The sequence below is a fragment of the Carya illinoinensis genome, chromosome 7 (genome assembly GCF_018687715.1).
Source record: "Carya illinoinensis cultivar Pawnee chromosome 7, C.illinoinensisPawnee_v1, whole genome shotgun sequence".
NCBI lineage: Eukaryota > Viridiplantae > Streptophyta > Magnoliopsida > Fagales > Juglandaceae > Carya > Carya illinoinensis.
The window spans coordinates 38,270,664-38,284,049 of record NC_056758.1 but is presented as its reverse complement, the minus strand read 5'-3'; the positions used below and the strand labels follow the sequence as shown (position 1 = coordinate 38,284,049).

Sequence of the window (13,386 nt, the reverse complement as noted above, 5' to 3'; positions counted from 1 at the left end):
TTTTTCTTGAATATTTGAGAGGATTACTGTGGCCCCCTTTATTGAAGATTGGATGTGGCCAAAGTGATGTCTATTCCAGTTAGCTAGAGCTTTTTGAACCAATTTCAGTTTTTTTTTTTAATTTTTTTGTGAAAATGAAACTGGAGGTGCCATTTATGAAAGTGTTCCAAACTTTTCTAATAACCATATGACTAGTATGATCTCGTGACCAAAATTTCTCAAATTTAAAGGTTGATTTATGAAGATTGTTTCCCAAAGTATCCAAAAGAATAGGAGCATGATCCGAGGCATTTATGGGCAAATGTTTGATGGTTGCATTAGGAAATAAGTCTAACCACTGAGTATTAACAATCCCCCTATCTAGGATTTCTCTTATATGATCATTCCCACCTAGGGGTGGGCAGCGGGGCCCCGCCCCGCTGCCCTGCTGCCACCCCGCCCCGCCCCCGTGTGGCTGGGCGGATTACACCACCCGACAACACGGGGGCGGGGTTTACCCCGCCCGTATGTAGGGCCCTGGGCGGGGCCGAGGGCGGGATGGGATGGACCCCCGCCCCGCCTCGGCAATATATATAATTAATAATTATATATATTATATAAAAAAAATCCCTTTAGGTCCAAAACCGCGTCGTTTTGGCACCTGAAGGTTTTTTTTTTTTTTTAAAAACCAGCAAACTGAAAACGATGCCGTTTTGGGTGCCGGTTGCCCTAAGGCCTAAACCTCCCCCCCCCCCCGGCGATACACTACCCAGAAGTTCCCCCCAGATTCCAGAAACTTGAAACGGCGCCCCCCCCCGCGCCCAGAGGCCAGAACAGCAGAACCCCCCCCCCCCCGCCGCACTTCCCCGTCGCCGTACCCCCCCTCCCATCGTCGCCGCACTCCCCCCCCTTTCCCGAGTTCTTTTTCTTCCCCCCTCTCCCATCGTCGCCGCACCTCCCCGTCGCCATCGGCCCACCGCAGGTCCGCAGCTACCTCGCCAGCCGGTATATCTCTCTATTTTTATTTTTTTTTACATTTAAATTTTTTGTTTATTTAGTGGAGGATGGGATTAATGGATATGGAGGATGGGATTTGGAATTGTGTGCTGTGGAGGATTGAATGTGCATGTGTGTGAATCTATGATGATTGTTCGTGTGTTTTAATTTTGTGCTGTGGAGTGTGGAGGATCCGATTGTTGATTTTGATTTTGTTTGAGTTTGATTTTGATTTTGTTCGTGTGGTTGATTTTGATTTTAATGGAAGAAGTTGAAGAACCCATAATCAGCAAAATTGTCTCTGCCTCTATTGTTTTTTTCTTTTAACGTTTTTTTTCAGTTGTTTTTTTCAGTTGTTGTAGTTCATTAGTCAAATTGAAAAAAAAAAATAAAAAATACCATCTTCAATTAATTTCTAAAAGCTTGATTTTCGAAAAAACTAAAATATTAATATTTCTAATAAATAAAAATATCTAAAGAAACAAATTAAAACCAAGATGATCAGAAATTCATGCCTTTTATTTTAAATTTAAATTTATTTTTGAAGATTTTTTGTTTTTCAAATTCTTTGAATTCAATTTGTTTATAAAGGGAATTTATTGTTGCGGGTATAATGGGGGTACGTAATTGTAAATTGGTGGTACGACGTAGTTTGAGGGAGGTTTGTGTATTTTTTTTTTTCAATTCTTACTATAAAAAGCCGTATAGATCATGTGTGTATGGAATTACCTACGTAGTCGTAATGTATTTACAATGAATACAAGATATATATTTTAGAAATAATATTGTTAGAATAGCATTGAATAGTTGGTTCGTCTCGACTCTAAATATTGTTCACAGTTCACACGACGCTCACTTTAGTTGAAAACCATTCGATCTTTTCACGTGTAGTCATTTTCGAGCATGATATTCTAATATTTCAATGACCTCGTATAATTGACTGCATTATTTTTTTAATATAAAAGAATTATTTTTAAAAAAAATTCAATTTAAAGATTGGATTAAATTAAACAAAACAAAATTCTTACACTAACGTGTTTATTTGGTTGTTGCTGTTGGATGTTAATACTTTTCATGTTTGCTGTAATTTCAGATCTATTGTTTGTTTGAGTTCATGGAATTGCTGACAGATTCTAGTGCGAGCTCCCCTATTGAGGGTAGCAATGCCTCTACCCCTACCCCAATTGAGGGTAGCTTTGCCTCTACCCCTACCCCTACCCCTTGCCCCGCCCCTAAGCCTAACAAAAAACCTGCTTCCATAGTTTGGTCTCACTTCACCAAACTAGAGGGTGGTGATCCTAATAACTTTCAAGCCAAATGTAATCATTGTGAAAAAATTTATAGATGCCATTATAGGAGACATGGCACCTCGCAATTAGAGGTGCACTTAAAAGAGCAATGTAAAGTAAGTCCAATTCTAAAATCTTTGCTAGAGAAGAGTCAATATAGGCTAGAAATTGGACTTAAAAAAATGGAGGATGGGAGTAGAGGGGGTATTGAGTTGAAGGGGTACATGAAGTATGATCCTGAGCAGTGTAGGTTACACTTAGCCCGTATGATAATCATGGATGAGTTACCTTTTCAAGTGGTGGATGGGTTAGGGTTCCAAGCGCTTTGTCACTACATGGAACCAAGGTTTCAACTTCTTTCTTGTCACACGGTGGCAAGGGATGTAAAAAACATTATCAATATGAAAAAGAGAGGTTGAGGGGTTTTTTGGCGGGTCAGTTTGTTTGCCTGACCACTAATTGTTGGACATCGGTCCAAAATGTTAATTATATGTCAATGACTTGTCATTTTGTTAATGAGAAATGGACATTGCATAAGAAAATTTTCAAATTTTGTCAAATCACCGATCACAAGGGTGAGACAATTGGGAGGGCCTTGGAGGCCGCTATAAAGGAGTGGGGGTTGACACGCGTTGTGACATGCACAGTTGATAATGCATCGTCCAACGATACCGCATTGGGATATCTTAAGACCTTTCTTAGATAGGCAAATAAGACAATCTTGGGTGGTCAGTATTTGCATGTGAGGTGTGCGGCACATATTCTTAATCTTATTGTCGGTGACGGTATGAAAAATCTTAATGACTTTATTGCTCGGGTCAGGACTGCTATAAGATGGGTGAGATCTTCTCCTACTAGATTGGAGAAATTCAAGGTTGATGCGCGGTCTGCGGGAATAACATCAAAGAAGGGGTTTTGTACTGATTTGGCTACGCGATGGAACTCAACATTTTTGATGTTGGAGGCAGCCCAGGAGTATAAGTTGGCATTTGCCTTATTGGGTGAGGAAGACATCCAATATGTAAAATATTTTGAAGATCAACCAGGATTGGGGAAGCCGATGACTAAGGACTGGGATGTTGTATCTACTTTCGTAGATTTTTTAAGGCTTTTCTACGAGATTACGACGATTTTATCTGGTTCTTTGTATCCTACATCCCATCATTTCTGTCAACAAATATGTAAGGTAAAAGAAGAATTAGATGAGATTATTGCATGCGGTCACACTAGGTTGCAGGAGATGGCATTATTGATGAGGGCGAAGTACGACAAATATTGGGGGGGAAATTTCGATAGGGCTAATATGTTGTTATATGTAGCTGTTGCCATTGACCCCCGGTTTAAGATGGATGGCATGGTATATGGATTGGGTATTGCCTATGAGCAAGTATGGGCGGAGCATATTGCATTAAGGGTTAGGGAAACCCTTGATAGATTATTTGATGAGTTTACCATCTCGCGGGGTGGTAATATTACGGCACCTACTGCTATCCTCCCACCGGTTCCAGATGCTAGGGGTGAAAAAAAACGTAGAATGGACTGGGGTGATAGGATGGAAGGGAACCCATTCACGAGGAGTACTATAGAGGCTAAGTCAGAGATAGACAAATACTTTGGTCTAGATCTTGAACCATATGTACGAGACTTTGATATCCTGACTTGGTGGAAGATACATGCCCCCAAGTATCCCGTCCTTGCACAAATAGCCCGCAGTATTTTGGTCATCCCTATTAGTACCGTAGCATCGGAGTCGGCCTTTAGCACTGGAGGGCGCGTATTGGATCCATTCCGGAGCTCATTAGATCCTGACACTGTTGAGTCTTTGATTTTCACCTCAAATTGGATCACAGGGAGTTCAATTCATGTTCCGGATGTTATTGATTATGATCATGTCAACGCCGACGATGAGGGTGATGATGCACTTGGATCTGGTAATTGCCTATGAATTCAATTATATTATTTTTATTTATTTATTTAAAATTAATTTATGTTAATTTCTGCTTTTAATTGTTGTAGTGATGCATGCATTACCTAGTGTTGGGACGACGTCTACAGCTACATCCTCCGTTGCAGTATGAATTCTTTTATATTAGACTCTACACCCACCATTGCTCATGGTTTGCAGAATTGATCCCTTACTTTATAAGTTAAAACTTTATATTGATAATTTTAATTCATTTTATTTTTAATTTATTATTATTGCAGGATTTATGTATCTGCCCATATCTCAACACAATGGAATGTCTCAGTAAACTCACCGCCACAAAAAATTGATCAAATTTCCGAATGTTATGATTATGTTAATTTATAATTAATTGTAATGTTAATTATTAATGGTACAATTTGTAGTATTTATTATTTTTATGTCTTTGTAATTTTCTAATTGTTTATTAGTTGACATGATTTTGTAATTTATATCATTGTAATTTTGTAATAGCTTAGTGCATGCCTTAGTTACTTAATAATTAATAGGCTAATAGTATAAGACTATAAGGTTGATCATTGAAGTTTTTGAACTTGGAATTTAGTAATTAATATTTGTATTTGTATTCTTATTTTTTTAAAAAAGTTTTTTTAATATAGAAATATAGTTGTAGTTAAATTTTTCGTCTATAAACAAATTTGGATTGTGTTTCTGGATTATTTTGAGCCTAAAAAACTTATTTGATCTCAAAATGACCCAAAATATTTCAATGGGCCAAGGGCCCATCACCAAAGCCGGGGGCTAGACGGGGGGAGGGGCTCCCCCGCACCCCCGCTACCGGACGAGGTACCCCGCCCCATCCATGCGGGGGCCGGGGAAAAAAAGCCCCCCCCGCATGGGCGGGGGCGGGATGGGGGGGGTAGCACCCCTATTCCCACCTCTATTATTACTCCAAGTGTATTTAGGCCCAACAAGCAAAAGGTCTACCACCATACTTTTCCTCCTAGCTGATAATTGAGTTAAAGTCACCAATATCTAGCTTAGGACCTCTAAAGTTGTCCACTATGTCATTTAACTGATCCCAAAATTTCCATTTTTTTTCATTGTGAGCAAGGCAGTATATTAGATTAAGAAACCACGGATTGTGAGTGGGAGCCGAGTACACAAACATAGATATTATATTACAATGCACAAAAATCGGTTCTACATCAAGTCCAGTTATCCACAAAGCCAAAAGACCACCCTATTTTCCACTTGGGGATGCATTTACATACATATTATAATTTAGTCTATTTACAAAAGATGAAATATTCACAGTGCTCAAAATAGTCTCTGATAAGAAGACCAAATCAGGTTTATAGGACCTGATTGCTGCCCTAAGATTTCGAATTGCACGGGTTCGGGCAAGATCCCAACAATTCCATTCCAATATTCTCATTTCTGGCTTTGTGGCAGCATAGGCCCTGCCACTTCAGCCGCATCAACTATTGTGAGTGAATTGAAGAGTTGAGTTTTGGATTCAGTACCAGAGAGAGTTGTGTGTATCAGGTATGGGGAAAACCTTGACTTTTGAGTTTTGAATTGAAGAGACTTGCTATTGGTACATTTTCTTCATTTTCCATTTCCTTCCCATCTTGGTTCATTTTCCCTCCAAAAACCTCATGAATCATCTCCGATCCAGTCCCAGGTTAAGCCACGAATGCCATATGATTTTTTGGTGGTGGATTTTGGTTTTGGGAAAGGGTATTAACAGAGGGGATGTCTCGGTTTAAGCCTGGGTGGAAGGGATAAGTATTCAGATGTGGGCTTGTTAAATTCTGAATGGACATTGGGCTTTTAGGATTCTCAAAGTGAGCTAGGTTTGCATTTATTGGTGGGTCTGTTTGATTAGGCCTTATGGATAGAATTGATTTTCCGGATGGGCTGACTGGTATTGAGAGTGAGTGATTTTTTAGGCTTAAGTTCGTTGGGCTTTGAAGGTTTTCAAATTCGGCTAAATTTGATGAAAAAGACTTTGATCTTCAGGCCCCTTACCAATTATTTGGTCACTCTGATCTTTTGATTTCATCGGTTGGATACTGTAAGGTGATAAGATAGAATTAAAAGGATGTGGGCTGGCTTTAAAGGCTTGAGGCTTGATTACTGCCGTCAGATTTGTTTTGTTAGAATGGGTGGTTGAGAGTTGATCTGGATATTTTCTTCCTCAGTCGAATAATTTAAATGGCCATAATCATTGTTCTTAAATACCTCTGACTGTTTTGTCTCCTTTGTTGATGTGCCTCCACATGTCCTTGTGAACATGTCTCCCATCTTCATGCTCATGCAGCTTCACAGGCCAATTTTCACTGGTTCATTGATACTATTCATTCCCAATACTTCATTATTTTCCATGGATTCCTTTGCGAAAGTATTTTGGATCATTCCTTTCACTTCTGCTGGATGTACTTTTTCTTTTCTTTCACTCGATCATCAAGGAAGAAATTCCTTGTTTCGTTTGCCTGATGAGAAGTTCCAAATGGGATGATTTCAATTGGGAAATGCTCTTGTGAATATTGCATATTTTCCATGCCATTGTTACGTCTAGTGAATTGACTTTCCGCTCTCATCCAAGGGCCATAGTTTGTTACCTCAGTTTGATCCTGTAGGAGAGGGTAGACTTGTTGGATATGTCCAAGACAGCCGCAAATTCGAGAGTCTTTCATATTTGAAGCTAATCCAGGTAGCTGCTCTTCTTGGCCTTATAAGTGGGAATCCCCCTGGTAGTGGTTTTTCCACATTTATCTCTACTTGAACACGCATGTATCCTCTCAAAAGTATTCCTAGATGCCCTGCTCTTTCTACTTGAATGAATCTCTCAAGCTTCATTGCTATTTTATTTGCATTTTGGTTTGTCATAAACTCTAAAGGCAATCCATGTATCTGGATCCAAAAAACTGATTTCTTCAGATCTACTTCTTGCAGGCTTGCTCTCGAAGGCCAGTCGCTAACGAGCATGTGGAATCTTTTTATATTCCATAGTCTTTGATCCACATCTCTTAGTTTTTCTTGCTGGTTTTGAAAGCGAATAAGAAAGTGTTCACATCCAAATCTTTAATATTTAGCCTCCCTGCAAAACTCCAAGCCATTTTAATTGTTGCATGCAGAGAATTTCTATTCAAAGGCCTGGATGATATAACTCTTCCTATAAGGACATGAGCGGACAGCTGAGTAGCAATATCTGTTTCTGGCTGCAAGTCAAGGTCGTTTCAGGATGTAATTTGGGTTTGAGTTCCTGTTGGTTTCGTAGATGGAGATGCTGACATCTTGTTTTCCGTGGGAAGTCAAAGAAAAGGGGATGCTGGTTGTTGGGAAAGGTAGGTGGAGGGAGAGAGTTTCTTGAAAGTTTTAATTAGTTATTGGGTTGGATTGGGATGGATTGGGCTGTTTGATGGCACTTAAACCTAGTTAAGGTGGATTTGAATTCTATATTTATTTATTTTTTTTAAAAGTAGTGCGCAGTTATGCATTTTATGATTGTAAATATTATTTTTCATTATATTATATGATAGATTCATTTTATTTATTAATATCTATAAATGATGATCATAAATCCTTTGTTTTTTTTTAAACAATATTTGATTTTAAATGGTGGCAGCATCTTCAAATACTTATACTTGTCAAGCAGCTGGGCCTTTTCTAAACCATCCGTTTTTAGGTGCAGCCTAGTCACTGGGCAAGGTTTGGTTGCAAAGATGGCTGCATCAATTGCGAGCTGGGCCGAAGGGCATTAAAGGCCTGAATCTCATAGGACTACTCCTTTTCCGACCACCTTTATCTTTCTTTTATTTTATTATTATTATTATTATTATTATTATTATTATTATTATTATTACTTTTAAATTTCGTTAATCAGATCGACCGGTTTGATTAGAGCATCCCCATTCGGTTCTGCATATGGTTTTCTTCTCTATAATTTACGGAATAATTTAGGGTTTTCATCAAAAACCCATCTCCATCCCAATCCCCATTTTACGGACTTCATTTCCGGTCTATACAGGAAATCCCTATATTTGTTAAAATACTGTACATCCGCATCGGTCCTTGGCTCCAGCGATCTCCCCTTCATCCCGCGTCTTCTCTCTCTGAAACGGTTGGCCCTCCCTTGCACTTCAGCACCATCGATTGCAGATCTCCATTGTCAAATTTTGGTAAGTTCAAAATATTTTCTCTTTAAAGATCGTATGTACCAAAAACCCTCATTTTCTTTTATTTTTCTTTTCCTCTCTCTCTCTCTCTCTCTCTCTCCCCTTCTCTGTTTTTGGCTGCCCATCTTCTTCCTCCCGATGCCATGATCAATTTTTGTGAGAGAAATAATTATCTGGTTAGTGTAAAAATAACTGTATGTGTTTTGCTTGATTTGGGGGAGTAGTTTTTGGTGGATTTCCCATTGATGGGCATGGGTTTTCTGGAGAAAGATTGTGGCCGCGATTTACTATCCTAGTCTATTTCTCACATGGGTTTCTTTCTATTTTCTATAATTGTATATTTTATGGTTTGCATGAGGTTTTTTCTACTACATATTGGATCGGTTGAGAGGTAATTACTGTTGGTATGATTTTGGGTTCAATTTTTTTTTTTATTGTGTTTATTGTACCAGGATCTTTATTTTTTGGCTTGGATATGAAGCTCCTTTCGTTGTTTAACCTCTTATCCTGTAGTGAAGGATTATATGTGTAGCTATAGGATGTTATCTCATGGATTTTGTCACAGCAACATCTCAGTGCAGAGATTTTCAGTTTCCAAGTACTGATTGCAGTGGTTATTTCTTTTGGGTAATTTTGGATTTCTTCCTTTGTTGCAAATAGAAGGAAAAGCAAATGACAAAGTGGAACCTGCCTCCGCAAAAGATAAAAGATAAAAGGCAATCAATAATTAATAAATAAATTTTATTTTAATAATACGAATTTCAATTTATAAAAAAAATACTATATTGGATAGTCAAAATCTCTAATAAATATTTAGTAGAAAGTGATATTTTAAAAAATATATAATAAGATAAAACAGTTGGTAGTTAAGATTGTAAATGGAAGAGAGAAAAAAAAGTAATAAAAAAAGAATAGATAAATATTATTTAAAAGAATAGAGATAGGGATGAGGAATGGGATGTAGGAGGTTTTTAGAAGATAAACAAATTTTAGGGAATAATTTGAAAAAATGAATATTTGAGTTAAATTATAGGGATGTAGATGGGGAACCTAATGGGGATGCTCTTAGAGAAGATAAAATCTAAGATGGAAAGAGATTACTTGTTTATTTTTTACAAAAAAACTCCCATCCGAATATAACTGAAAAAGATTTAAAAGCATACAAAAAATAATCAATTACTTGAACATTGCTACATACTTTTAGGGCTTGTTTAGGATTGTAGTAGGAGTCTAAAAAGTATTTAAATAATTTTAAAAGTTATTTAATAAAAAAATTAGATTGTTTAGATCTTATATATTAAAATACTATAAATCTAAAATAAGTTAAAAATTACGTTTTGACACGTTTCCTCAAATATATTTTTTTCAAATAATGCAAAATATAATTTGAATTTTAAAATTATTGTTAATGGACAAAAATCTCCATTAGATTTTATTTAAGATAATTATAAATTTCAAACTTTTAATGATATAATCATAATTTTTAAAAATTTAAATAATCGTCATTTCTACTTCAGAAAATATTTTTTTAGTTTATTTCCAAACAAACGTAATATATTTGAAAATGTTTTAAACGTATGGTTACAAAACAGTAAATAACTTTTTAATAGTAGAACTTATGACTTAAGTTATAAGTTATAAATCCTAAAATTATAAGTTATATTTCTTATCGCAATCTCAAACATACACTCAATATTTGATATATAATTTGTTTCATTTTAAAATCCTAACATTAATCAAATACATTTATGACCTTTTAATAAAAAAATATCTTTATGATAAATATGAAGCTGTTTTATTATTAAATATTCTCTTGTTTTATGAAGAGTAGTGCTAACTGCTATATATATTTTTACTTTTACTTATAATTTTATTTAAAATATTCATTTTGTTAATTTTATTTTAAAATTAAAATGTCAAATTTCAAATTTCATAATTTTTAAAATATTAATAACTGACGTGCGAGTAAGTTTTTTAAAAATATATTTAGCATTTTTCTTTTATAAAACCTGGCTTTATAATCTTATCTTAGTACATTTTAATATAAGAAGTATTATAACTATAAAAAAATTTCATAAAAATAAATTGGTATAATTTTATATGATACGTTTGATATATTTTATAATAAAAATAATTTTATAATCTAACATATCATATCAAACCACATCAATTTATAAATTTATCATTGTAAAATATTTTTGTAGTCAACATTATTACTCGGACATGATATAATATTGCTAACCATCCGATCTGGAATTAACCCAATTCCTTAGATCCAGCGGCCCGCATTTAGTTTATAAAATCAAACTCCCAACGCAATTATCGTTCCGAGTAGCACAAAAAAAGGCCACCTCTTCCCCCAGTTTACTATTTTTGTTTTGAAAGTCCCCAATATTTCACAACCTAGATCTAACCGTCTAATTTGTAATTCCCCTCCCTTTCTCTCCTCTGTGTTATTGAATCAAGAAAATGGCGACAGCTCGCGAAGAGAACGTGTACATGGCGAAGCTGGCCGAGCAGGCCGAGCGCTACGAGGAGATGGTGGAGTTCATGGAGAAGGTCACGGCCGCGGTGGAGAACGAAGAGCTGTCCGTAGAGGAGCGTAATCTTCTCTCGGTGGCCTATAAGAACGTGATCGGGGCGCGTCGAGCCTCCTGGCGCATAATCTCCTCCATCGAGCAGAAGGAGGAGAGCCGTGGCAACGAGGACCACGTGGCCACGATCCGCGACTACCGATCCAAGATTGAGTCGGAGCTCTCCTCCATCTGCGACGGCATTCTCAAGCTCCTCGACTCACGCCTCATTCCCTCCGCCTCCTCCGGTGACTCCAAGGTTTTCTACCTGAAGATGAAAGGCGATTACCACAGGTATTTGGCAGAGTTCAAGACCGGAACCGACCGCAAGGAAGCCGCTGAGAGCACCCTTACTGCCTACAAATCCGCTCAGGTCACACTAATTCTTCATCGTTATCCTGCCTTTTGCTTGTAGGGTTCCAGATTATTATTTTTAAATGCTCCTATATACTGTAACTATAATTTGTTTTAATGTATAGGCTGGCTCTTCGGCTTATATTAGTAATGTTTTGTGGATGTGTTATTATGCTTAGGATTTAGATCGACATTGACGCTGCATTTGAAATTCTTGATTTTGAATAACTTTGTGTTAAATTTAGATATGCATGCGAAAGACAAAAGAGTTTTAGGTGTTTACTGTTTTGATAAATCTTTCATTTTCTCCTGTAACTGACCGTTGGAGCGTATATTACGCGAATGCATTTATTTATCGCAGTTTTATGCAAAACTTTACTTCTGCATTTAGTTTCTGCTTTAAATTACTACTATTTATTTCGTGCAGAGAACTTTGCTGATACCTTTCTTTTTTGTGTTTTTTTATTTGTAACTTCGATTATATGCTTGATTATAGGTTCCGTTATGATCATAATTCAGGTTTCGTTTGCTGCTTCTCTGTGTTATAAACTTATCGAATATAGATTTCTGTCTGCAGGACATTGCCAACGCTGAGCTGGCTCCTACACATCCAATCCGGCTTGGGCTTGCTCTGAATTTCTCTGTGTTTCACTATGAGATTCTGAATTCCCCTGATCGTGCTTGCAATCTTGCTAAACAGGTTGGGGAACCTGAACATCATTATCTTCATATTAATATATGTGTATGTGTATATATATATATGTATATTTGAATAGATGTCTGGCACTTTTTTTTTTCTAGATTGATCATCTCTAGCTACGCAAGCAAGCAAGTGTTATTTTTTATTGAAATGAAAAATAAATTTACCTGATTGTTTCTTGGGTTTCCAGTTCAAACAAATGACAAGGCCTCTTTTGTTTAGTCTTAAGGTGGTTGTGTTGTTTTGACCACGATCTGTTGGACAGCCTAATAGTAGAACTGGGTCAAGCAAAAAAGATATAACTGATATGACTTTACTCTATTTTGATTTCAACTATTAGTTTCATACGATTTCTTTTAATTTGTGTCACCTTTGAATGTGCCAATCAGGCTTTTGATGAAGCAATTGCCGAGTTGGATACCCTGGGTGAGGAGTCATACAAGGATAGCACTTTGATCATGCAACTTCTCCGTGACAACCTCACTCTTTGGAGCTCTGACATGCAGGTTTTGTACTAGATCCTTCTTGGTTATGCCCTATTTTCACCTCTCCTGCATCACTGTTGTATTAATATTTGTTTTGATTCTGAATTGTTTCTGGATTCCATGTAGGATGATGGGGCAGATGAGATCAAAGAAGCAGCACCCAAGCGGGATGATGAACAGCAGGCAGCTCATTGAACTATGTGTTAGACTCAACTTCTCCTCTATGCGTTTTAACTGGAGAAGGTGAGAAGGTGCTTGTTACTAATTTTGCTGCTACCAAGTTTTAGGCATTTTTTTTAATTGTTATCAAATTGATGGGCGTACCGAGTCCATTTAGCCTGTCCTATCACGTTATTGTGTTTCTGGATGTGCCTTCATTTTGAAAATATATTTTCTATCATTAGCTTCTTAATTTTTTTTGTTTTCTACTTGTGTAAGTTGATTGATCCATCAAAATGGGTATGTCTTGCTTTAGTTTGATTAAAATTTTATTCTATCAGATCAGAAGGTTCATTGATACGTTTGTTGGATGTTTGATGAATACTTTCAGAATACCCACCATGAGCATAGTTAATTGGTTCCCAGGGCATGAGCATGATCTCATACCGATTTTCCTTTGATGGTTTTCTCCACACTACTGCAGTCCACTCTTTGACTTTCCTTACGTTTGCGTTTGAATCGAAAATAATTATGATAGCCTGTTTGAACTGTGATTGGCATCCAGTTAAATATTCGTTGGTGTTGGGCGATGAACCTTATGAAAATTATGGTCGAAAGCTGAAGCTTGTGTTGTCGACTCATTATGAGTTGTCTGCGTGTGATGAGGCATAACATAGTCCATCATTGACATGTGGTCAATTACTTTTTCTAAAGGAGCGGGAGGTTGCAGCATTGCCGTATGA

At 36.9% G+C, this 13,386-nt stretch overlaps 2 protein-coding genes and 1 long non-coding RNA gene across 7 annotated transcripts; all 3 read left to right on the top strand.

Moving 5' to 3' along the window:
• The first annotated feature begins 3,051 nt into the window (after window positions 1-3,051).
• On the top strand, window positions 3,052-4,342 carry LOC122316395 (zinc finger BED domain-containing protein RICESLEEPER 2-like). The gene is made up of 3 exons (XM_043132915.1): window positions 3,052-3,345; window positions 3,451-4,195; window positions 4,281-4,342. Exons 1-3 carry the CDS (start codon window positions 3,052-3,054, stop codon window positions 4,340-4,342), a joined length of 1,101 nt encoding a protein of 366 aa, XP_042988849.1.
• A 1,999-nt stretch (window positions 4,343-6,341) lies between these two features.
• LOC122316810 lies at window positions 6,342-8,970 on the top strand. The gene is made up of 2 exons (XR_006244311.1): window positions 6,342-6,907; window positions 7,150-8,970. It is a non-coding gene; the product is annotated as an uncharacterized LOC122316810 (long non-coding RNA).
• Window positions 8,971-10,695: 1,725 nt separating this feature from the next.
• LOC122316809 (14-3-3-like protein) lies at window positions 10,696-13,386 on the top strand. Of its 5 annotated transcripts, none has more exons than XM_043133607.1 (5): window positions 10,696-11,318; window positions 11,877-11,999; window positions 12,389-12,505; window positions 12,611-12,727; window positions 13,209-13,386. In XM_043133607.1, exons 1-4 carry the CDS (start codon window positions 10,842-10,844, stop codon window positions 12,677-12,679), a joined length of 786 nt encoding a protein of 261 aa, XP_042989541.1. In that variant the 5' UTR covers window positions 10,696-10,841; the 3' UTR covers window positions 12,680-12,727; window positions 13,209-13,386. The 5 variants fall into 5 exon arrangements, with proteins under 5 accessions (XP_042989541.1, XP_042989539.1, XP_042989540.1 ...); XM_043133605.1 differs by having other exon boundaries at window positions 13,035-13,284; XM_043133606.1 differs by having other exon boundaries at window positions 12,990-13,284.